Consider the following 25,998-nt stretch of genomic DNA (forward strand, 5'->3'; position numbering starts at 1 on the left):
CTTCTGGAACTGGGAGATATGAGCGAACGCGGCGTCGGTGCGGCGATTAAACTCGTCTCCGGCAGAGACCAATCCTTGTGGGTTGCGTAGGTACCTGTACCGACCCCAAGGTGTCATGAACGTGGTCAACGGACGGGAGGCCTCGCTCAGAGGAACTTGCCAATAGCCGTGGCGGGCGTCTAGCTTGGTGAAATATCTTGCGTTGCCAACGCTGGATACAGCGTCACGAGGGCTTGGTGCGGGGTGAGCAGGGCGTTCGACTTGGTCGTTGAGCTTTTTGAAATCAACGGTGAGCCTCTTCTCGTTTGTCCCCTTCTTGTCCACGATGACAATTGGGTGACACCACGCACTGGGTTCGGTGACCTCCTCGATGATGGCATCCCGGACCATGTCATCCAGCTGGGACTTCACTTGGTCACGGTACGCATGCGGGATCTGGCGGGCATGATATGCAGCGACAGGCTTAGCATCAGCTCGCACTCTAATTTCCATAGGTCCACCAAGCATTGGCTTCAACACAGAGTCATCAAAGACGTCAGCGAATTCAGCTAGGAGTTCGGCTCTCATCGTCTCTTGAGTCGGTGGCTTTGGACACAACCTTGTCCGCAGGTGCATCGGGAACGACCGATGGGACTACCTGTTGGACTGCTGCGATTTGCTTCGGCCAGCCGGACGGCAAGTATCCTAGGGCGTGCAAGGATGAACGGGATAGGAGGGCATCAGTCAAACCATCATAGACATGAATGGTGGACGTGTGCTGGTTTGGTCCACAACTGAGAGTCGCCGAAATCTTGCCAACAGGGGTGAGACTGGCGCCATCTGCGGTACGAACATCGTCGATGTCGTCAAGCAGGTTCTCGACAAATCCGCCTAACTGGTCAAGGTGTTGAGTGCCGATGGCATCAACGTCGCTACCAGTATCCGGGAGCCAACTAAGAGCTACGGGCTCTGGCTCGGTCACAAGCTGGGTGGCAACGGAAATTGTTGCGTCGTCCAACAGAGATGCTCGGTTGAGTCGCAAGTGTGCGATCTTGGACGACTTGTCCGGCTTCTTGGCAGGCCTGCGGCACATTGCCCGGAAGTGACCCGTTCCATTACAGTTAAGGCACACTTTGTTGATCGCGGGACACGGCGATTTCGTGTGCGCTGTGCGTCCGCAGTTACGGCACTTATCACGAGCAGAAGTGTGCTTCGCCTCAACTGGGGCTGTGAAGCTAACTTCGCGCGCTGATAAGACGACTTCCTGGCAGCATTGACTTGGCAGGCGGTAGGGATGTGGTGGCTGGTCTGTGTGGCTGCCTCTTCTGCACGACACACCTTGACTGTCGCCTCCAATGTCAGGTCAGAGGTGGACAACAGTTTGTGACGGGTGGTGTCGTCCAGGATACCGATCACAATGCGGTCTCGCATCATGTCCGCGTGGACCCGTGCAAGATTAGTTTTGCACGTAGAACAGGCACGTGCCGAACAGGCAGAACAGAGCTCGTGTTCCACAAAATCACACGTGTTAAACAACTCCTTCAGGGAAGTGTGGAACCCGTCAAACAATTCCCCTTTCTGTTGCGTGCGCTTATAAAATTCAATTCGGTCAAGTATCGGGTTTCTTTGTCGGCGAAGAAACTGCTTGACCGCCTCCAAGACGTCACACGCATCAGGATTGGTCGCGATGACAATGGTGCCCTCCCTGATAAAACGTTTGAGGTCTTCGTCAAGGCACTGACGGATGGCAGATACCCTGGTTTCCTTTGACTGTGCTGTCAGGTGCTGGCACCGAGAGAAGTCTTCCCACAGTTCCTGCCAGGCAGCAAACTCTGACAGGGACGCGGAGGACAGCAGCATGGGTCGCTCCGCCGCGACAGGCTTTGGAGCTGGCGGTGCTGGCGACGAGCGAGGCTGACTCTGTTGAGTAAGACCAGTGATAATTGCATCGAGACGCTTCTCTCGCTCATTGGCTGCCTCCATCTGCTTTTTGAAGAGATCGGCAAGAGCAGCGATATCTGCGCTCGGCACACTTGGTGCAGCTGCATCTGACATTTCGGAAGACGGTCACGACTAGAGAAATAAATAAAATGTAATTGGACCTGCAGGCCTCGTGCGAACACAACCGGGATGCACCACGGGCAACTAGAAAAACACAGGTACGAAACTTCACTGCGCCATGTTATGTTCTCATGCACACCACTACTACTAGACAACAGGAACTAGTTTGGTGACAAGATAATAGAAACTAATTAGGCCAAAACAAAAAATAGGCTTGTTTCCGGTCGGCAACCCCTCAAAAAGGAGACGCGGTCGGCCGGAATGAAACTTTTTTTGGATACTTTTTTTTGGTTCCTCAATCGTTGTGGATGGACAAGAGCACCTACACATATACATTGTACATAATAATTATATCATGGCAAGGATCAATGTCAAAGTTGACTGACTCACTGTTCTTGTACAGCATGTGGTGTATTCCTGTTTTCGTACATCCTTAGAAATCAAGCAAACAGTTCGAGTCCTTCCAGCTCCGTTATTCTAGCTCGTATCGACCCCGGAGGTTTTTCAGCCGACAGCTGAGAATCTCTGCTACCGTGTAGGTGTTTCGATTGTGGAATTCGGTTGAGATTTGACTGAGTTATGACTCGTTGAGTGCACTTGCACACATGGCATTGCCACCGTTTGTATACATTTGGGACCAAAAAAAGTTTCAGAATTTGGGAAAAAGTGGCCCGGTCGGCCGACCGGAAACAAGGTCATTATTTGTTTTGGCCTTATTTACATTCTCAAGTGAGGAAGAAGAGCCAGGAGAAGAAGACATGAATCCAGAATATGGATGCGTGCATGCGTCCAATAGAGACATGACGTAATCACGTGAAGCAAGGCGTATAACGTAACATTAAGGCAAAAATTAAAATTTCACCAGTTGTAGTCTTCGGGGTGCTGAGTCGAATGGTCTTGGTCCGAGGAAGCTGAGACGCTCCCTTCCTACTTGAATCCCAATCGAACTCGCGCACTTCCACCGAAACTGGGTGACTGCGCCCTACGAGATGGGGATTTGTATGCAAAATGTCACTAAAAGCGCCATTTCGTTCTTATAAAAGCACGGATGACCGCGATTGGCCCATATGTTGTAGTCTTTGGGACGCTGAGTCGACTGGTTTTGGTCCGAAAAGGCTGCGATGCGGCGTTCCTCCTTTATTCCCAATCGAACATGGTTGAAGAAGCGGTCACGTGCTCCTGCGTACACCAGTCACCTACTGGTCACCGTGCCTGCAGGGTACAACTTACTAGCCTGTTTGACCTTTTTTGGGTGCAGTCCTGTCACTCGAGTTGAACCCGAGTTGAACCTTGGTGTGAAAGTTGTCACCTGCTGGAGTGGTGACCAGGTGATTTGGGCACCCAGGACCACGTGACCGCTTCTTCAACCATGTTCGATTGGGAATAAAGGAGGAACGCTGCATCGCAGCCTTTTCGGACCAAAACCAGTCGACTCAGCGTCCCAAAGACTACAACATATGGGCCAATCGCGGTCATCCGTGCTTTTATAAGAACGAAATGGCGCTTTTAGTGACATTTTGCATACAAATCCCCATCTCGTAGGGCGCAGTCACCCAGTTTCGGTGGAAGTGCGCGAGTTCGATTGGGATTCAAGTAGGAAGGGAGCGTCTCAGCTTCCTCGGACCAAGACCATTCGACTCAGCACCCCGAAGACTACAACTGGTGAAATTATTATTAATTTTTGCCTTAACTTCCCCTTTAAGGAGGCTCCGAACAGTTGCGCAGCGCAGTGTAAAAAGGGCACCTCCAAAATCTGTTTTTTGCCGCGAGATTCAAAAAATATCGCGTTCCATGCGAAAACAAGTTGTTGTTCAGAAAGAAGTTTTTTTGATTTCTCTGTGCTCGCCGTTGTTCCAGGATGTAGTTCTACTTGTTGCAGTGTTTCTGTAGCCGTGGCAGTTTCTACGCTGGAATGAATCACTGACCATGGATAATGCAAAACAAAGGCAGTTCCTACGCTGCTTGATTTTTTTCTGAAAACTTTGCTGAAGCGGTACGCGGTGGCCACAAAGAAGAAAATAATTACTGACGAAGAATGATGAAAAAAGCAGGCTGAAGTCAGTGAAGACATCGATGTCGAACGTAGTGATACTAGTACTGGTACTGGAATTTAGCATGGACTACCTGTGGAGCATGAAGTGGCTGCCCACTCGCTGGTAAGTGAACCCACTTGCAGCTCCAGTCGCACGAGTGCCGTTTGAAACTTTCGGTGGATCCTTGAGTATCCTGAGCTCAATGGACAACGTATCTCAGAGCTGCTGAACTTGGGCTGCTGTCCCTGTAGGAATGAGGTTCGTGTCAACCACTGTACTGTACTGATGGTGTAAGGAAAGCGCTGGCCAGAAGCTTGTGTTTTGAACCAAGGACGAACTTCTAAATCCTGCTCTTGTAAAAATGGGGATGCCACAACTAAGATGTGCACACTCAGGTGTGCATTGGGTAATTGTCTATGGCTGAATATTTTGAATCCTTTCCTATGCGCAAGTACATGCATTTATGTGTGTGTGTATGTGTGTGTGTATGTGCGCATGTGTACGTGCACGCACGCGCGTGTGTGTATGTGTGTGCAAGCTGTTGAAAGGTGTAATCCGAGCACAAGTTGCTATGTCTAACGTAGTTTGTTCGCTATCCTCGCTTCAGCGGTGGGCAGGTGTATGAGTGTGTGTGTGTGCGCACATGTGTGTATGTGTGTGTGTGTGCGTGTGTGTGTGTGTGTGCGCGCGTGCTCGTGCCCGCATGTGTGGGTTCGCATGCAATGTTGATCTGGGTTATGCACATGTTCCCACGAGTACACTGTGTGCATATGCATGCAATGCAATGTCTGCGTACATGTATGTGTGTATGCACGTGCGTGTGTGCGCATGCACGCGCGCGCGTGTGTAAAGCTAGGTGTGGAGGGGGGGGGGGGGGGGGGGGGGCTCACGGTGCTGGTTCTGTATGGCTCTATTCTCTGGTGTCCGCAAGGACAGTGTGGCAGTGGCTTTACAGTACAGGAGGTGCATGTGAACGCACATTTGTGAACCGCATTTGAGACACAAAAAAGAATTGCCAAGAGATCATGACAGTACACTACATGTACATGGTATGTGCTGCACGCCAGCGTGTGTAGATGCATATTGCCCTTCACGTACATTGTACATAGCGTGTGTTTTTCTGGAGTCTGCTGCTATCAACGCAAGTGACAACCAGCAAATGCATGCCCAGTGCAGTGGCTGGTCTTCATGCTTTTATTTACACTAAGTCCTACTATGGTCCAGTATGGACTAGTAGTGTTACAATGATGCGTGCATGAGAGTGCATGTGGGTGGGTGTTTACATGTATGTGCGTGTGCACGCACACGTGTGGGTGTCTAGTGTGCCTGATTTTGAATGCCTGATTTCAAATTATTCATGTGCCAGTTTCATGGTCGAGGTTGTTATGAAACCTCGCTGCCTTACATGTACACTACTCGTATATCAATGTGCTAGGACTGATGGCTACATGATGTACATGTAATGATACATGTACCTTTCCAACCACAGACTATCTGGTATGTCCAAAGGAGGTTGCAGCATGAAAATAACTTCTTCTAACATAATATTACCATACTACCATGTCATTGGTAGTGCTATGTAGTCAAGAAGGCAAGAATGGTCAGATTTTCTAAAAATGCAATTTTCAGAATTGGCCTAAAAATACCATATTTTGATACCTATATTGTTTCGTAGGGGCCTAAAGTGCCTGGTGACACCATCAAAACTGTCCATTATCGGTTTCCTTGGGGCTCATGGATCACAGAAAGCCACAAAAATCGATATGTCCATGGACAAAATGTTGCAGGCTGAACCATTTCACAATTCAGCACCCGATGGAAATTTCGGTACCCGTAATTTCGAGAAAGTGGCTCGCCAAGGGCAAAACCAAGACACAGTCTATCTTGTGTACCCAAGATACCTCCAAATGTGGTTCTTAAACATATGATGAAGAAAATGCTTAGTATCCTCCCTCCAGGAGGCTTCTTTGGGTCAAAAACCAAATTTTTTTACCATTATTTTGCCGAAAATCAAGAAATTGTACACTCACTAAATACACCAGAATACCTCTTATATGCCTGGTGACCCTACCTAAAAAGTATACCAAGTTGAAGAGGAGACATCACTCCACCATTCTATGCATAAAAAACAGGGTGTCCATGGACCTTTTATTTTTACTTCTTTAGGTGGGAGCCTCCTTAACGACGATTATGGTCGCACACGTCTTTCTTCTCTTTCTCAGACTTCCTGACTTTTCTTTCATTCTCCTGGGTGGTTACCAGCAACAGCTAGTGCATTACATGCCGGAGTATGTGGTGTGATATGTGTGCGGGAAAAAATGAAACTAGTACGTGTAGTAGCGTAAAGTACCGTTGATCTGTGCCACTTCAAGTGAGGATAGTCCTTCAACCAGCACCAGCCGAATATCTTCGGACAGTCTTCTGGAGGAGCTTTCGGAAATTGATAATACTGATCCAGCAGCTGACAGATCATGAGATGCAATCCACGGAAAAATCCAAACAGAATACATGTTCCGAACTTGTCAGTAGGTATACATGCCTTGATGTTTGTGTGGAATTTCTTGGCTGCATTGAGTTCAGTTTCAATGATTTCTGGATCCTGTGTAGGCAGCTGCTCCTGCCTTGGCACGAAGAAAGTCCTCCTGTGATCCTCAACGAAAAGATCACTGATCTTTTCGTTGAGAACTATACTGACCATGCAGTGCATCATGCGACGCGAGGGTATGATTCGGCACGCATTGCATATCGCTCAGAACCCTGTTCAGACTCGATGTGCTGGATTGTGCACATTTCCATCCTGCACTAGCACTGCCACTGGCAAGCTCGCTGTTGAATGGTGCAATCCTAGCACAAGTTGCCATGGCTTTTGCCGTAGCCAGTAACAACCGAACCATAATAATAATTGCCTGCCAGTTTCCCCACTTCGTATCTGAGACGACTGTGAACGTCGGACTTTCACGGGCTCACATTAAATTTTAAAAATCGATCACCGGTGATCGATTTTTCATCAGAAGGATAGTACTTGTTGTAGAGTACTAGTCAGTACTAGTAGTAGGCAAGCTGGCAAAGCCATCCTCAAGATAATCGGAGAGCGGATCCAACAGGTGGTCGGGTCGCTTCAGCTGTGTGGCGGCCAAGAAGGTGGAGTGGAAGCAGCAGTACACGCAATGCGGCACCTGTGGAACGAGGAGACGGAGGCAGTCCTCCTAGCAGACGAAAGCAATGCGTTCAATAGACTGAACCACTTGAGTACTAGTAATCCTGATGTTCTGATACATGCCGAGGCTAGCTGTATGCTCAGTCTCCGGCTAGCTGTATGCTCAATCTATACATTCTTTATCTTCTCTTCTCTTTTCTTTTTTTCTTTTCTCTTTTTTAAATGTTTTACTGCCAGAAGTCGTCTTCATAAGGAGGCAGATATGCCTGTTTGCTGTACGACTTTAAATAAATCCAACCAACCAACCAACCAACCACGCTGTGTGCTTGCACAACATCCGTCACCTCTAGCTCTGTCCGGCCATCACGTTGCTCCCAGCATATCGGCACGTCGTCCCTACATCCCCTTTGTTTTGTCCTTTTCCTCGTTTCTTTTTGTTCTCCACATGTTTTCTAGTAGGGCTGTGTTAATTAGGAGTAAAAATTAAAAATTAACCTTCCAGAGCTAGAGACGGCGTCTCGTCCGGGCTTGACTCATCTTCGCACTCGAACATAAAGTCCCAATCATTATCGATATCCACGGATCGGTCTTCTCGACAAACTCCCGGACGCCTGATCGAGCTGGGACATAAAACTCTCGATGGAAGCAAACATCTGGCCTTCTGATAACTCCAGCTTCTGGAAACGCTCTAGCGAAACAAACTGGGTCTACTGACCGATCTGCGGGCCGATTTCCTACTAACACGCTTGACGTGGATTCGACATCCGACGCCGTAATACTCACCTACATGTAGGTGCCCGTCACCAGCACAGCAACTGCGCGGCTCCCTCAGAATCGGAAGGAGAACCTGAAGACATCTCGACACTGAACAAAGACACGCTGAACGAAAACACGGACTGAAAACTACTCGCGCCAAGAAAAAAACTGAATATCTCTGAAAAGCAATACAGGTGTACTGTTTTTCTCTTTTACGGTAGATCTACGGCACGGTACGGTAAGGGACGTGGGACGGTACGGGACACATACGAGTTACCGCACCGCCTCGAGAGCCGCTGTGCTCGCGAAAGACTTCGCCAACACTGCAACAGCAAGACACGAAGGAGCAACTCGCTGACTTCGTGACAAGATTCGTCGACAGCAAGAGACCGCTGAACAGGCACCCTGCCGGCAGGAGAAAAGGCGTGATGCCATCAGCATGCCAATGGTCTGCTCAGCCAGCCAGCTCGCAGTCGGTGTGGCCAAACGAGATTCGCCACCGCAGGAGCATTGCTGTGGAACAGTTTGCCTAGAGAGGTGCGCACCGTATCCAGATTGCAAGATTTTAAGCTAGCCTGCCTTCCTTATGTATGCCTGAAATAGGTTGTGTTTCGTCAGGCTTTGACATGTTCCTTTCTTCTCAGTATTCTCGCTCGCATAGTACTCCACTTCTATGATAATATTGCCTATGCTGTTGCTCATTAGGATTTTGGCAAATTCTACCCTTCGCTTTCATATAACTGGGCCAGGAACCCGTTTGAACTTGCGAAGTAAAATAAAATCAATCAATCAAATGTCATGCCCGAACGTTACTTGTTCGGTGTGCGGTCGCCGGTCGGTAGGGCCGTCATCATGATGTTCCCTGTATCGGGGTCACACACAAAAGTGTATCAGAAAAGGATGAATTCAAGAGCACCATCTGACATTGTATTGAGTCGCTGGTCCCTACCTCTTTGTGTCTTAGCCTCTAGAACCGCTAGTTCTTCAGTTCCCTCTTTTTCTGCACGATTGCCTGGTTTGTAAGTTCTCACCTCTTCTCTGCACCATTGCCTTATGCTCTGTGTATGTGCACCATTACCTTCCGGAACGCTGTATTTTGTTCTCGCATTCTTTCTGGACATTTGCCTCCGCTTTATCTGTAATCGTCAGGGAAATCTCGCATAACAACTAAACTATCGTAATCCGACATCATCGTTATTCATTTTTCTCATATCTTTCTCATACATATTCATATCGCAGATTTCTCGTTTTTGGTAGGAATCGGAGAATCCTTTCTTCGGTGAGAAGGCAGTGTTGCCTGTGCCCTGAGCGAATTGAAATAAAAGAATACAACAACATACAACAACAACCTGTTGGGACTCCCCTAGTCAAGTAATAAAAACTATACTACTACTACTACTACTACTACATGTACTATCATGATGTGACAGCTTGGCCCTATCCTGCTCATATTCCGTACCATGCCGGCAAAGACTGCTGGCCACATGTTGAAATAGGGCTTTCAACTGGCGGGATCACAACGTGAAGCAATTTGCACTGTATCCTGTAGACTGTTTATTTTATGTATGCGAAGCGTATCGGGGGTTCAAACCCAAGTTATGTGTTAATTTAAAAAACAAAAAAGCAATTTCACCTCCACGATATGCTACCGACGTGCTAAGTGCTTAGCACACGGAGAAAAGGTGCAAAATGAGCTCTACACGCCATGAGAATACGGCAGACCTCATTGATACTTGCGCAACAGTTTCTAGCACTTAAAAATTAATACATGTACAATCATGTAGCCTGCTGAAAACAAGGTTGACAGTTCCAACCTAGTGCTCCAACACAGCACTGTGTGGAGGAACATTCTTCTTACATCACTCTTAACGACACACCCCTAAAGCAAGTCAACGAACACCGTCACCTAGAAAGTCCTTGGAATCCTACAACAAAACAACCTCCAATGGAACTCACATGTCACGCACATAATAAACAAATCCAAAAAACTCCTTCACCAACTTCGTAAAACACGAGGCCAACTTAACACCCCCAGTCCGCTCGTAATCTACACCGCCTACATTGTACATTCGCCCGGTTATAGAGTACGACAGTCTCGTGTTATCCAACACCACCCGCATACAGAAGGACAAATTAGAACGCGTTCAGCGACGAGCAGCCCGTATCTGCTTGCGGATCCCCCTTTTTGCACCAGTCCATCACAGCTCACTTCTTCATCATGTCCAACTTCCCACATTAGTCTCCCGGCAACTCTTACGACAGGTTACTCTTGCCCACAACATCAAGTACATCCGCGCTCCCCTTCACCTGCAACAGCCTCACCTTGCACGACCAATTACAGAGCAGCCATATGCACTACGACACATGAGAACATACACATTGAGAACATCATACACATGCCGACACACCAACTCACCCATCAACCTGTCCCTTCACAATTTCAACCAACTAGTACTACCCCCCGACCTGCGTGAAACAAATAGCAAACGTGCGTTTAAATCCATGGCGTCTAGCCTCATTCTATCATCCATATGCTCCTGTAGTAGCTCACACTGTACCCCATCGTAACCCCATCCCCCTGCAATGTGTTGGTTTCCTTACTTGCTAGACTGATTTTATAATTCTGGACTGATTTGAATCACATTATCTTCCTTATCGGCCATGGGCCATCGTGGAAATAAAGAATAATAATAATAATAATAATAATATTAACTGGTTTTGAGGGAAAGAGACAAACGGGAAAAGTCTGAAGAAAAAATTGACTGTCACCACCGGGACTCGAACCAGGGACCCTCGCTTGTAGCCAGCGATGCTCTAACCACTGAGCTATGGTGTAGTCGTCATCCAAGCAGAGACCGTTCAACGTTTTCTTCAGACTTCGACATAATAATAATAATAATAATAATAATAATAATAATAATAATAATAATTCTTAGCGTTCTCAGATAGGCATTGGCAGATAATGCTCGAAAAGGTAGCAGATTCTGCTCGAAAAGCAGTGAAATTGGCAGAACCATACAAACCTTATGGCGGGAAATTCCTCAAATTCTGCTCCATTTCTTTATCCACATACCAAACATGCATGAAACTTACCAGAAAAAGTACCGAATTCTGCCAATTTTTCTGCCGGCATTATCCGCACATGCCTATTCTCTGATGAGACCTTAGTCAGAAGTAACATAGTTAGTGGTCAAAACAGCGATGTATAGAGGAATTATTATTTTTTCAATATCTACGAGTTGGAGTCCTGCTGCTGGTGTGATGGTCGCCGTCGGCCGGAGAGTGCATGTCGTGGAGGCTGAGGTGGAATTGCTTTTTTATGGTGAAAAAGGAGAAGGAAAAAATGCTACGAGTTATGACTAACTAGTTTCGTCATCATCCAGTAGCTTTCGGCATTCTTTGTTGCCGTGATGCGTAGCTCGTGCTCTTCTTCGTTGCGCTTTCCTTCCCCTCTTGGACCTTTCCGAACCTGAGCCTTCCAAGTTGGAAAGTTGTTGGTTTGCGCCCCGGAGAAGTGTTGGAGCTGCATGTATGTGTCAGGTCTCCGAATGTCCGAATGTACTCCTTGTCAGTTTTGTGCCATTTTGTCGCACTCGCTGACCGTATCGTTGAAGATCTGGTTAGGTTGGTGGACAGTTAGTCATAACTCATAGCATTTTTTCCTTCTCCTTTTTCACCAGAATTTAATTGGCTCACCATCCGAGCTTTTTTTTTACACATACATGTAACTTTGGTTCGAACCCTCACCAGGGAGTCGTCAAAATACCATATTTGACAACTCCCTGACCCTCGCTATCGTCCTGCGCTGCATGCATTCCCTCGATACGCTTCGCATACATAAATAAACATTATCATAATTATGATGTTGATAGTTTGACAGCATGAAACAAGGTGGAGTGACCTTTCTACAACCATCCATACCGGTGGTAGTGCCCCGGTCTGTTGTGGCCACTGTTTCCGAACACGGTGTCCTCCACCTACATCTTGGAGTCATCTTGGACTATCCTCGACTTCACCAACCACGTCGCCACCATCACGACACAGTTTCGCCAGCGAGCGGTCCTGCTGATCCACATGACCAAGCGTATCACCAGATCACCGCAGCAGTAGCCAGCCGCTTGTACACTGGATATGTTCGACCTGTGGTTGAATACGCCTCATCCCTCTGGCTCTGGCTACTCTCCAGTGCTCAGGCTACTACCCTTGAACGGCTACAGGCAAGAGTGGCACGTGTGATCCTGCGGTAGTATGGCGTGTATCCTCCTCTAACAGAGCCGAAAGCCTCACTTTTCGCGCACCTCCGGCAGCTCCATTGGCCCAGCCACGCATGGCGAAGACACATTCAGTGCTTTCTTGAGCTCCACCACCTTATCAATAGCCAGATGACGACCCTGGAGGATCTAGGCTACTCAGTGTCAAAATAGCGCCAGGCGCCCCCAACATCTCATCCCACCTGCTAGAGCCAGCATACACACACCCGTACCACCTTTCTCTTTGTCACCACTGACACATGGAACTCGCTCCCGGCTACCATTCGTACTGTACCCAGCCCAAAATGTTTTACCGCTCTTGTCCGCACACACTTTGCTATCACCCGTTATGAGCCCTCTGGTTTCATTCCACGTAGAGTAGCGATGTCATAGAGCACTGTGTTATATTACTACCACCCCGCATCATTATATTTCCTATTTTTATTTTTCTCCTCAGCTTCTTCTTCATAAGCTGTTGATGGAGACTCCCTCGATTTAGGCTAATAAGGCCTGTGGAGAATCCATAAAATTTATACAAATACAAACAAATACAACAAACCTTGTTTCATGCTGTCAAACTATGAACATAATTATGTCAACTATTATAGGCCCCTAAAACAAGGTTTATCTGATTGATCGAAGAAGGATGCGTATACGGTAATTCTATAGTGTGTACCGTGGCATAGATGCATGTGGAACGCCGTACGAGTAAAGATATGTTGAGGACAATACGGGGAAATATGCAATCAAGAGTATATAACCTGGGAGCTTATTTACTCTTGATGCAATGTGAAAGTCAGTTTCGTTTAGAACGGGATTTAGAGCAGTAAGAAAAGGTCCCAGCTTTGTCTGCCGGATTCTAGCCCGGTGGGTGCCAATCTCCTGCCTTCGGCCGAGTGCTCATGGAGCTGGGTGCAAGAAAAAGAAGGTAATGGATATCCCGGTAAGTGGCTAGCTAACTAAAACTGTTGATTTTTGTGGATTTGTTTTAAAAGACTTTGTCGCACTGTGCGTCGAATAATTAGCGGCATGGTTTAGGTTGCAGTATTGTAATGGTCACGGTTTGATAATTCGTAAAAAATTAATAAAATAATTGTTTTAGGTTTTATTCCAAGCTATACATGGCTAGGGTAGCCAATGACCATTTTTCGTGGCGATTGCAGGGTTTTTTTTATAGGCAACCACGGCTAACAAGGAAAAGAGTAAGAAAGGAAAAGAAGAAAGAGAAGCAAAATCCAGAGCAAGGCGGTTTGTCTCTTATAATATAAAGGAGAGCACGACAGCTGTCAGGTGGGATAAAACGACCTTAGAAGGTGTCTCATTGTCGTTCGAATGTTTGAGGTGTGCTACTAAATGAGGCGGAAATGTAAGGATCGGGTAAGCTGTAGGCTGTAGTGTTTGAATGGGTGCGTTTGTTGTACATGTACATGTATAAACAGAATGCTGAGATCATTAACAGAGGACCATGAGTAAGAGCAAAATGACAGGGGTTGCAGTGTTGAAGCTTTGAGCAAACGGCGTCGGCAGGGCGATAGTGCGGGTTAGAACCCTAGTTAAGTGTTGAAGAAAAAGATTGAAAAAATGAAATAAGCTAGCAATAGCATAATTTGTAACATGGAAATTGTGGGCACAAGTTATGCGATCGAGTCCACTAACTAAACGAGATTTTGAATTAGCATTAATATCCATAACCTTCCAAGTTGGAAGGCCATTGGTTAGCGCTGTCGAGCAGTGCTCAAGCTGACTTTCATGCCGTGGAAGGTCTAAGTACTCCTTGTCAGGTTTGTGCTAGATTGTGCACGTCTGACTGTTCAAAATCTGGTTTAGTCGGTTGTGGACTCGATCGTATAACTTGTGCCCACAATTAATATTGTTTTGTGAGGGCGATGATGTTATGGGCAGGCGCCTAGTTCAACAACTACAGCTCACTTGGATTCGGGGCTAAGGCCAGCTGTACTGTACTCTACTGTGCACACAGGTTTTAGGTTGTGGTTGCTTTGACGCCAGCGGATCAGCCGCGTTGCAGCTATACGTGTCGGCACTAAGTCTTGTTACTTGGTGGTACAGCTTTGCAACCAGATGTGGAATTCTGAGACGTGGAGCCCGGGCTAAGCAAGCGCAAAGCAGTTGCAATATTAGAATTCTTCAACGACGGCTTGCGCTGCTGGATGTTGTAAACGACCTTGCCGAGCTTGTCACCAAGCAATTTGTTGGTGTGGACACTGAGGCGACGACGCTTAGGCTTATACAGACACTGCTGAACGAATTTGCGCAACTCCAGTAGCGTACGCGGCCGAAAAGGCTGCTGGATGATGTTAACGACTTTACCGAGCTTGTAACCAGGCAATTAATTTGTTGATATCGAGACTGAGGCGATGCTTAAGCTTATACAGACACTGCTGAACGAATTTGCGCAACTCTAGTGGCGTACGCGGTCGACAGGCGATGCTTAAGCTTATACAGACACTGCTGAACGAATTTGCGCAACTCCAGTGGCGTACGCGGTCGACAGGCGACGCTTAAGCTTATACAGACACTGCTGAACGAATTTGCGCAACTCCAGTGGCGTACGCGGTCGACAGGCGACGCTTAAGCTTATACAGACACTGCTGAACGAATTTGCGCAACTCCAGTGGCGTACGCGGTCGACAGGCTGCTGGATGATGATAACGACCTTGCCGAGCTTGTCACCAGGCAATTTGTTGATATGGAGACTGATGCGACGACGCTTAGCCTTATACAGACACAGCTGAACGAATTTGCGCAACTCCAGTAGCGTACGCGGCCGAAAGGCTTCTGGATGATGTAACTTGTTAACGACTTTACCGAGCTTGTCACCAGGCAATGCTTATTTGTTGATATCGAGACTGGGGCGACGACGCTTAGGCTTAGACACTGCTGAACGAATTTGCGCAACTCCAGTAGCGTACGCGGCCGAAAGGCTGCTGGATGATGTTAACGACTTCACCGAGCTTGTCACCAGGCAATTTGTTGATATCGAGACTGAGGCGACGACGCTTAGGCTTATACAGACACTGCTGAACGAATTTGCGCAACTCCAGTGGTGTACGAATTATTATTTGTTGATATCGAGACTGAGGCGACGCTTAGGCTTATACAGACACTGCTGAACGAATTTGCGCAACTCCAGCGGCGTACGCGGTCGACAGGCTGCTGGATGATGATAACGACCTTGCCGAGCTTGTCACCAGGCAATTTGTTGATAATGGAGACTGAGGCGACGACGCTTAGGCTTATACAGACACTGCTGAACGAATTTGCGCAACTCTAGTGGCGTACGCGACCGAAAGGTTATGCTATGCTGGATGATGATAACGACCTTGCCGAGCTTGTCACCAGGCAATTTGCTGATATCAAGACTGAGGCGACTGAAATGGTTCCATGTTTTTCATGTTCGGGTACCCTAATGCCAGCATTGTTTCCCACGGTTCGGGTATCTGTTCCATTCACTCCTTTCTCCAGACCGACAAAATGCGTTCGTGACAATTAATTTTTAGAAAAAAACATTTTTACGAGCAAGAATTAAGAACGAGACATCGGAGAGTGCAAGTGCGAAGACGATAATGACCAGAGAACTCTTTGGAAGAGCGGGGATCGCTACTGTTCCAGTGGCGTACGCAGTCGAAAGGCTGCTGGATGATAACGACCTTGCCGAGCTTGTCACCAGGCAATTTGTTGATATCGAGATTGAGGCGACGACGCTTAGGCTTATACAGACACTGCTGAACGAATTTGCGGAGAGTTTCGGTTCGAAATTCGTCGGAACGGGTACCCTATTCTTTTCAGCTGGCGGTTCCAAAACCGGTTCCTTACCCGAACCGTTTCACCACTAGTATGCATGCCTTGATGTTTCTGTGGAATTTCTTGGCTGCATTGAGTTCAGTTTCAATGATTTCTGGATCATATATTCAAAACAACCGATGACTGCTCTGCTGGTTACCGAGAATGGTGCAAATGAAGTGACATGAAAGTGCGCAACGGGCAAGAGAGACCTCGAATTCCATCAATAGCAAGAAGCAGGGCTGTGATGCGCAACTCCTCCGTGTACAGGATTCCAGAGTCTGATGCAATACCAAACAGAGTGGATGAGAGCGTGAATGATGTAGCATCCCATGCCAGACTGAGAGGATAATACGGGAATGCGGGAACATGTGTGGGGAGAGTTCCGCTCTTCTGTACCGCTGTCCAGCACTGGACACAGCCGAGCTGGCGTTCCGAGCATCACTCATTTCGTTATCATGGTGGTTATTACCCCAGAGTACACTACCATGCATCTGGTCACAGACAGACACCATACGAATTTTCTCCATGTGCTGTGCAGGCACGGACGACACCAGGGAGTCGAGAGTGGCGAAAATCTCTCTTCGTCGTGCGTGGTGAGGAACAATTTATTGAAGTGGAATCTGCAACAACACAAGGAGGGCTAGCTCATCATTCAACAAGACGTGAACTTGGCATCTGCTCCGCATTTCTCAATCTAGGGTATTGAGGAGATTCAAAGGTCTTTTTTGCCAACAGAGTGCTTGTCGCTTTGGATCACTGGCGGATGCAATACCAAACAGAGTCTTCACCAGCCTCGCCAATCTGGATTCACCAGCACTTTGCTGCGCAAGCAGCACCTTGAAGAGCATTGATTCATCGGTCTTTCCCGCTGCTTTAAAATCCGTTATCCGTGGCAAAAGCTCACAATTAAACAGTGCTTTCATATACGTATAAGTGTGAAAAAATAGATAGATCGAAGATACCGAAATTTGTCTTATAACAGAACCAAAATTTGGTTCTGTTAATGATGGGCGCGAAGGTCGCGAGCAAAAGTGACAAAATTAATAGCCATCTACTACCGGTACATGTATCCCTAAAAGGCTAAAATTAATGCTAGATACCAGTACACGGGGGTAGAGGGAAAGCATCAGACTGCTGTGTGCTAACATACATTAGTAAAGTAACGACGACTTACGACTTACGTGCTCATCCGTCGTTGCTATAGTAACATGTATATCTGGGATTGGTGACTCCAATCCCAGATATACATGTATAGTGGTAACGACGGATGCGTCCGCCGACTACGGCTAGGGAGCAGTGACGTCGACCAGTCTCACAGCGAGGGGCTTCTGGCACCAACGCGCACTCACTCCAATGCGGAGGAAGAGAGCAAGCCTACACCTAGTACCAAGAGTACTTATTAACCGGGGTTATGTACTCTTGCTAGTACCTGGGCCTAGTATCCATCTACCAGCAACAGCCAGCTCTGCTCGAGGGCAGGACTGTTCTTGTGCAGTCGGACAGTGTGGCCAGATCAACAAGCTGGGAGGCAGGTCAGCCGCACTTACCAGAAATCATGCGCAGGATCTGCGGCTTGGCAACCGAGATCAGGATGACACTGGTGGCGGTATACGAGGGAAAGTAAGGGCTTTTTTGTTCTGACTCATCAGACAGTGAAGGAAACAGCGCAAGTACAGTCATAATTATATGTAGAAGAAGAGGACATAGGAGCGATCAATTGCATTTGGATTTTGGGCTTGGGCACCTTTGTTTGGTTTGCAAGTGTCCTTACCACCTGCTGTGCTCCTTCCCCTGTGCTTTTGAAGATCTCCGCCTCCACCGCTCAGTGAGGATGATGACGATGTGCCGGAGATGAGCTACGATGACAAGCGTCGCCTCAGTCTCGATATCCGCCGTTGAAGGATTCCAATCCGAATTGCGCGAATTCGTTCAGCAGTATCTGTATAAGGCTAAGCGTCCCTATTCGCTAAACGTGATATGTCTGAGTGCTCGGCCCAAGATTGGTTGTTGTTTGTTTTTACCGTATCTCCATACATCTTCACAACACTCTCCAAACGGTCTCTGTTCTTCACCTATCACTAAAATAAAAAAGAGATAATTGTTCGAATTTTCGGGCAAGGCCCATCTTTAGGAATGGACTCTATGTTGGTGCCTTTTTAGGTAGCGTTGACCTTCTCTTGCCTTTATGGCAGTACAGTCAACTTCGCTAATAACGACTGCGGATATAACGACAATTCGCGAATAACGACAGAATTTCCATGCCCAGAGCAAAGTCCCATCCCACTGTAATACATAATAATGAGACTTCGGGTATAACGACACTTCGCGAATAAGGACACCTTTTTGATGCCCCGCCGAGTGTCGTTATAAGCGAAGTTGACTGTACATAGCAGTGCTAGGGTCCGGCGGATTCTGCCGGCAGAAAATTTGGCAGAATTCGGTACTTTTTTGGTATGTGGATAAAGAAATGGAGCAGAATTTGAGGACCCGCCATAAGGTTTGTATGGTTCTGCCAATTTCACTGCTTTTCGAGTAGAATCTGCCACCTTTTCGAGCAGAATCCGCCGGTCCCTTCATAGCACTATTCTCTCTTTTTAATAGGTCATGGTCACATGAGATAGGCTATTTTCAGTTCCAAATTGTTCGGCACTCTACTTGTTAGCGTGTGCTTTAAAAACGACATGGCCCCGAAATTGAGCCACCTCTGTGCCAAAGTCCTACCGCCAAAACAGCATAATCTCGCGCAATAAGAATGCTAGAATACAGCAACTTCAATGGCAGAGGTGGCTTGGATTGGATTTTTATTTACATGTATAGTGGTGACTATAACAGACAATTGCCTAATAACAATAGACCCACTGGATCGGGAGGGAAAGATGCAAAAAGATATGAATAATTAATAATAAAGGGTTTGCTCCCCACACCGGAGCTCGCGCTATTCCGCCGACTTTACTTGACACTTGACTGACTCACGACTGCCATCCAGAGCACACGAGAAGTCCATCGAACCTTCGACTCGCCAAACCTGCAAGAAGGCACCACTCCCTGCTCAATACACAGTGTTTCGGGGAATTCACCCCTCATCAGTTGAGCTTGAGAAGGCTGAGGAAGATTGTGCCTGAAGAGCACCACTTATATAGTGCTCTCCAGGCACAAACATCACCAGGGATACAAACTTACAGAGACGCTCCGTTTCCAGCGCGACAAACACCTCGTGAACACCAGATAGCAGCGTGAGTCAGTGTCGCTCCTGGTCTCTGTAAGTTTGTATCCCTGGTGATGTTTGTGCCTGGAGAGCACTATATAAGTGGTGCTCTTCAGGCACAATCTTCCTCAGCCTACTCAAGCTCAACTGATGAGGGGTGAATTCCCCGAAACACTGTGTATTGAGCAGGGAGTGGTGCTTTCTTGCAGGTTTGCCGAGTCGAAGGTTCGATGGACTTCTCGTGTGCTCTGGATGGCAGTCGTGAGGGAGTGGTGCTTTCTTGCAGGTTTGGCGAGTCGAAGGTTCGATGGACTTCTTGTGTGCTCTGGATGGCAGTCGTGAGTCAGTCAAGTGTCAAGTGTCAAGTAAAGTCGGCGGAATAGCGCGAGCTCCGGTGTGGGGAGCAAACCCTTTCTTACAAATCATCGCCGAAGTCGCAACCACTACTTCGTAATAATTAATAATAATAATAATTTTAAAAACAATTTCCTTTGAGACATTCTACTTGTCTATTATTCAGTCTACCCTAGACTATGCCAGTAATGCTTACCTACATTGTTTAAGCACAACTCTGTACAATAGGATTGTGGCCGTTAGTCACATAGCAATGAAGAGAGTGTTTGGACTCGATCGTACCACGCCCACTGAACTAGTTCTTCGCTTATATCACCTCTATTCTTTGGAACAGCGTATTAGCCTCAAGCTCTATGTTTTTGTGTACCGCTGCTTGGCCCAGCATCTTGCTAGTCCTCTTCTTCAGTCTTTGTACCAGCTTCGGGCAACTGCACCTGGTCACCAGGCATGCACCCGGGGCAAGGCACAAAGAGCCTTAGTTCTCCCACTCGTTTATACGCAGTATGGCATGCGCTCTATTTCTTTTCTGGCGGCAGGCAGGTGGAACTCTCTTCCAGCTGACTGTCGACAGGCCCACACTCTTGCTCTGTTCATTAATATGGTTAAACTTCACCTAGGGTTCCCAGTAAAAAGGCAGTAGCCTGTTGGGACTCCCCTAGTAAAATAATAAAAACTACTACTACTACTACTAGACAAAAATGCGATAATACTCATAAAAAGGACACACTTCAGGCTCATTACAAACATCTTGAAAGTTGTTGTCTTCACAAGTATACTTTCAAGCCTTCTCGTCAGGTGAAATACAGGCAAGGGAAAAGGAACAGGAACAGTGGATTAAATACAGTAAGAAGGTGGTAAAACAGCGCAAAAAAGAAGATAGCTAAAGTGTATCGATCTTGAAAAAGGAGGCGCTCCTTGGCACAGTTGACATCATCAGGTCAATAACTCAGATGAAATAATAATTGCACTCTAATAAGTTACATTGGTTTGCGAATGCCCATGGTTCGAACTATTAGTTGAAGAACCTATTTGCAGAAAATAATAATGATCGTGATATTAATCACTTGCCAATAACAAAGACAACAATAATACCATCAGCCCCCATTCACCGGTTTTGACGGTGCTTCACTGATGTTGAATGAGAAGAATTATATCGCTGCCTTCAGTGCTATTGTGTCGCTGAAGGGCTCGATTTCAGATTTGATGACGGTTACTTTTCAACGGATTTTGTTTTCTGATTTTAATAGGTGATCATGTTCGCATTTTGCATAGCTGAAAGTCATAAGTACTAGCGTGAAAAAGCAAGGCATTGGGGTAACAGTTTCTTAAAACGGGCGGAGTTATCCACACAGCGAGCTAGAGGGTGAAAATCATTCCACACCTTAGCACATTGGAAGGAAGCGCCATGACGGGCAAAGGCAGTTCTGAGCATGGGCAACTTAAGAGTGCGTGATACAAGGCTGCGCGTGCAAGACCATTATTTAAACGCTCGAACATTTGACCTAATTAAGGGGGCACATCACCCAAAAATTTCATATGGCATTCAATTGACCGTAACTTTGGTGTTTCTCAGTGGATTTGAGTGAAATATTGACCACACACTCCTGCCACTATGCTGGCCCTCAGGACATGATTTACAAGTTCTTGCGCCTCACTGACAGGCTTCCAGCCCGGAAAAACTCAAATTTCCGGCATAGTGCTACGGTGTGCGGGCCACCCAGGAGCCAAACAAATGCATTTACATTTTTTCACATTTTCGTGCCCATTCTGTTCGTGCGCGGGACCCGAACCTAAAACAAGTCCAGAAGCAGCCATGGGTGGTGGGGTAGGGCCCCTCAACGTGGCCCTGGAATCTGTCACAACGGAACGAGTGGGCGTTCTCTCACGGACTCCCACAGACCCAAGTCAATTTTTGAATTTTTTTAGGTTTAGCACGTGCTACGAGGTCGTACCTTTGATACAACATCCAGTGCTGGGACCTCCACAGCAAGCCATTTCCACAGCGCTGCACACCAAATCCAGGATGCCCTCAGAAACCGGCAAAGACTGCCACTCACGTTTCACTACTGCCTAGTACTGAATCCTACCTGACTTCTTGACACGACTCAAACTTGCCAAAGTCACTAAATCAACGTCAACTACAAAAATCAAGCCACATATCTGCAACGTCACGAGGGTGCTGGCAAAAGTCCTGCAGCCCAATACGTGGTTTTTTAACGTGATTTTTTGGACTTTTTTGGACTTGGGCCAGTTGGGGCAAAATTCTGCACACTTTCGCGTGTTTCCATAATACGACAAGTTGCGCACGGTCTGCTCACATTCAAATACAGTGCTGCCAACAAATGACAGCATGCAACAAAAAAATCTTTCCTTGCAAGGGCACATTTTCGGCCATAACTCTTGAACGGCTGGTACCTGGTCAGATAGGGACACAGTTTTCAGAGAATTTGCAGCTATTCATGCTCTTTCAACTGACGTAGCACTCAATATGAATTTACAAATTCGATTTTTCAGCGAATTTTTGGGTGATGTGCCCCCTTAAGGTGGCAGACTACCCAAAAATTCGCTGAAAAATCGAATTTGTAAATTCATATTGAGTGCTATGTCAGTTGAAACAGCATGAATAGCTGCAAATTCTCTGAAAATTATGTCCCGATCTGACCGGCCGTTCAAGAGTTATGGCCGAAAATGTGCCCTTGCAAGGAAAGATTTTTTTTGTTGCACGCTGTCATTTGTTGGCACTGTATTTGAACTTCGTGTGAGCAGACCGTGCGCAACTTGTCGTATCATGGAAACACGTGAAAGTGTGCAGAATTTTGCTCCAAAAAATCAGGTTTTTGAGCCACGTATTGGGCTGCACGGCGGCGGGCGAAGCAGGACTTTTGCCAGCACCCTCGTGACGTTGCAGATACATGTATGTGGCTTGATTATTGTAGTTGACGTTGATTTAGTGACTTTGGCAAGTAGTTTGAGTCGTGTCAAGAAGTCAGGTAGGATTCAGTACTAGGCAGTAGTGAAACGTGAGTGGTAGTCTTTGCCGGTTTCTGAGGGTATCCTGGATTTGGTGTGCAGCGCTGTGGAAATGGCTTGCTGTGGAGGTCCCAGCACTGGATGTTGTATCAAAGGTACGACCTCGTAGCACGTGCTAAACCTAAAAAAATTCAAAAATTGACTTGGGTCTGTGGGAGTGTGTGAGAGAACGCCCACTCGTTCCGTTGTGACAGATTCCAGGGCCTCGTTGAGGGGCCCTACCCCATCACCCATGGCTGCTTCTGGACTTGTTCTAGGTTTGAGTCCCGCGCACGAACAGAATGAGCACGAAAATGTGAAAAAAATTGTAAATGCATTTGTTTGGCTCCTGGGTGGCTCGCACACCGTGGCACTATGCCGGAAATTTGAGTTTTTCCGGCCTGGAAAGCCTGTCAGTGAGGCGCAAGAACTTGTAAATCATGTCCTGAGGGCCAGCATAGTGGCAGGAGTGTGTGGTCAAAATTTCACTCAAATCCATTGAGAAACACCAAAGTTACGGTCAATTGAATGCCATATGAAATTTATGGGTAGGCTGCCCCCTTAATGTGACACTACAGCCGCCGCTGAGCGCCACGTCAGATACAGTAATTTCTTGCAATACATGGATGCCAAACGATCTAGACCAAGTCTCGCAAATAAAGGGCTTGATGGGCTACAAGGTGAAAGTGAGACATTTAGATTTAACGCCAGCACCAAAACATATCGTGAGAACAAAATCCTTCTGCCAAACACAGCATGATCTGGCGCCATAAGAATAACAGATACAGCGAGTTGAGCGGCAAAGGTGTAGGTGAGATTATTCACCACCAGGACCAATGCATATTGTCACATTCAGTCATTGTCACCTTCCTAACACCTGTTTTCACACCTATGTCTTACACCTCGTGCCCGCATGTGACAATACGATAATATTGCAAATATTGTCGAGTGGAAGGTTCGATGGACTTCTCGTGTGCTCTGGACGGCAGTCGTGAGTCAGCCAAGTGAGAACTCAAGTCGGCAGGAAAGCGCGAGCTCCCACGTAGGGAGCAACACACAATTCCCCAAGTATCGCCGAAGTCGCACCAACCTCTTCTTCACATTGTGGTCCCCACCGCGGACTTGCGAATTAGATGGTTTGGAGGCAACGATGTTGCTAACGGTCCTCTGCGCTTGTTCTTCACCTCCATGAGCGACACTGACTGACGCTGCTATCTGGTGTTCACGCGAGGTGTTTCTCGCGCTGGAAACGGAGCATCTCTGTAAGTTTGTATCCCTGGCGATGTTTATGCCGGCCGGGAGAGCAAAATAAATAAATAAATAAATCTACTATATAAGTGGTGCAGGCAAAATCTTCTTCAGCCTATTCAGCCTATTCAAGCTCAACTGATGAGGGGTGAATTCCCCGAAAAACTGTGTATTCAGCAGGGAGTGGTTCTTTCTTGCAGGTTTGCCGAGTGGAAGGTTTGATGGACTTCTCGTGTGCTCTGTATGGCAGTCGTGCCGAATCCGTCAAGTGAGAATTCAAGTCGGCAGGAAAGCGCGAGCTCCCACGTGGCCTCGTGAGGGAGCAACACACCCTATGCCATGGTCTATGCTAGTTCTCTGCAAAACTTCACCAGCCACATCGCCACCATCACGACAAAGTTCCGCCAGCGAGTAGTCTTGCTGATCCACATGACCAAGCGTATCACCAGATCACCCCAGCAGTAGCCAGCCGCTTGTACGCTGGATATGTTCGACCTGTGGTTGAATACGCCTCGTCCCTCTGGCAATTTCAAGTCTCCAGTGATCAGGCTACTTACTACCTTTGAACGGCCTACAGGCAAGAGTGGCACGTGTAATCCTGCGGCAGTATGGCGTGTATCCTCCTCAAACGGAGCCGAAAGCCTCACTTTTCGCGCACCTCCAGTGGGCCCAGTCTCGCATGGCGAAGACACATTTCAGTGCCTTCTTGAGCTCCACCACCTTCTCCATGGCCAGATTACGACCCTGGAGGACCTAGGCCACACAGTATCAAACAGCGCCAGGCGCCCCCAACATCTACTCCCGCCTGCTGGAGCTAGCACATACACCCGTGCCACCTTTCTCTTTGTCACCACTGCCACATGAAACTCCCTCCCTGCTGCCATTCGTGCTGTATCCAGGCCAAATGTTTTATCGCTCTTGTCCGCACCCATTTTGTGGCACCCGTTATGAGCCCTCGGTTTCATTCCACGTAGAGTAGCGTTTAAAAGCTGTTGACGGAGACTCCCTCGATTTAGGCTAAGGCCTGTGGAGAATCCATAAATGCAAATACAATGTCCTTCTACTCTAGCTCAGAATACCAGCCATGTGCTTTTGTATTTAGAACGGTCAGTCTGTTCGCGTCTAGGCATGCCATGCATCTATTATTATTATCGGTAGGATAGTGATACGTATCTAATATTGACTGAGTACGAGGTCAATATAGGAAATAAAAGCCGAGTAAAAGACCGAGGCGAAGCCGAGGTCTTTTACGAGGTTTTTATTTCCTATACTGACCAAGTACGAAGTCAATATTAGATTTATCACGACAAACAGTCCGTATTTCAAATTCCAGAACGATAACCTCATGAATCCCGGTTTTATGATTGCACAACCGTTGCACCACCACCTACGGCAACGTCTGTAGGGCCTTCCCTATCAAAATAATAAATTCTACTACTACTACTACTACTACTACTCATGCAGTGACAATGCTTCACTAGGCACCAATCAACTGCGCAACCCCTAAGCAGTCAAATATAAGCAGTCAATATAGCCCTAAGGAGTGAAATATGCAGGAATATTTGACTGCTTAGGTATGGCAAAAATCTATGCGAGTCAATACTAAGGGGCCGTCCAAGGTTACCAATAATATTTTCAAAACGAAATGTTTTCGTTTGTGGGTGGGTGGGTTTGATGGAGTTTCGTTTTGAAAATAATTATTGAATGCTGATGGAGAATGCCCAGTTACTTCTGGGTGTCGAAAATTGACATCAATATTTTATTGGAATTCGTTTTACCTGCAGTAAAGGTGGGTGCGTGGGTGGGGGCTGAAAAATACTAAAACTTTTCGTTTTGTAAAAACAATCGGTAACCCCGGAGTGATAAATAGTAAGAATACACCTCAGTCCTGAATCATCCACTACGTCCAGTCCTCCACTGAGCTCCGTTGGAGCGAAACAGCTGCATTGGAGGGTCTGTGGCATTAATGATGATTAATGATGCATGTGCAAGGTTGCCCAATTGTGTAGTGAAGAAAAGATAGAGGCCAGGTGCAGATACCAGCCTAATTTTGTTCCAAACTTGTCTCAGTGACTACTGCCAAATACAACTACGGTAGATGTATTGATGTAGCCGAACCACGCACCAGGATGACGATAGTGA

At 47.1% G+C, this 25,998-nt stretch overlaps 1 protein-coding gene across 1 annotated transcript in view; it reads left to right on the forward strand.

The window, feature by feature from the left end:
• The window catches only part of LOC135823198 (bromodomain-containing protein 2-like), a 43,428-nt gene extending 25,474 nt beyond the window's left edge, over window positions 1-17,954 (forward strand). Inside the window, exon 13 of the mRNA XM_065336044.1 lies at window positions 17,846-17,954. Within this exon, the coding sequence (XP_065192116.1) occupies window positions 17,846-17,939 (94 nt within the window). The 3' untranslated portion in view covers window positions 17,940-17,954. The remainder of the gene's footprint in view (window positions 1-17,845) is intronic.
• The last annotated feature ends 8,044 nt before the right edge of the window (window positions 17,955-25,998 follow it).

Source organism: Sycon ciliatum, chromosome 8 (genome assembly GCF_964019385.1).
Source record: "Sycon ciliatum chromosome 8, ocSycCili1.1, whole genome shotgun sequence".
Lineage (NCBI taxonomy): Eukaryota > Metazoa > Porifera > Calcarea > Leucosolenida > Sycettidae > Sycon > Sycon ciliatum.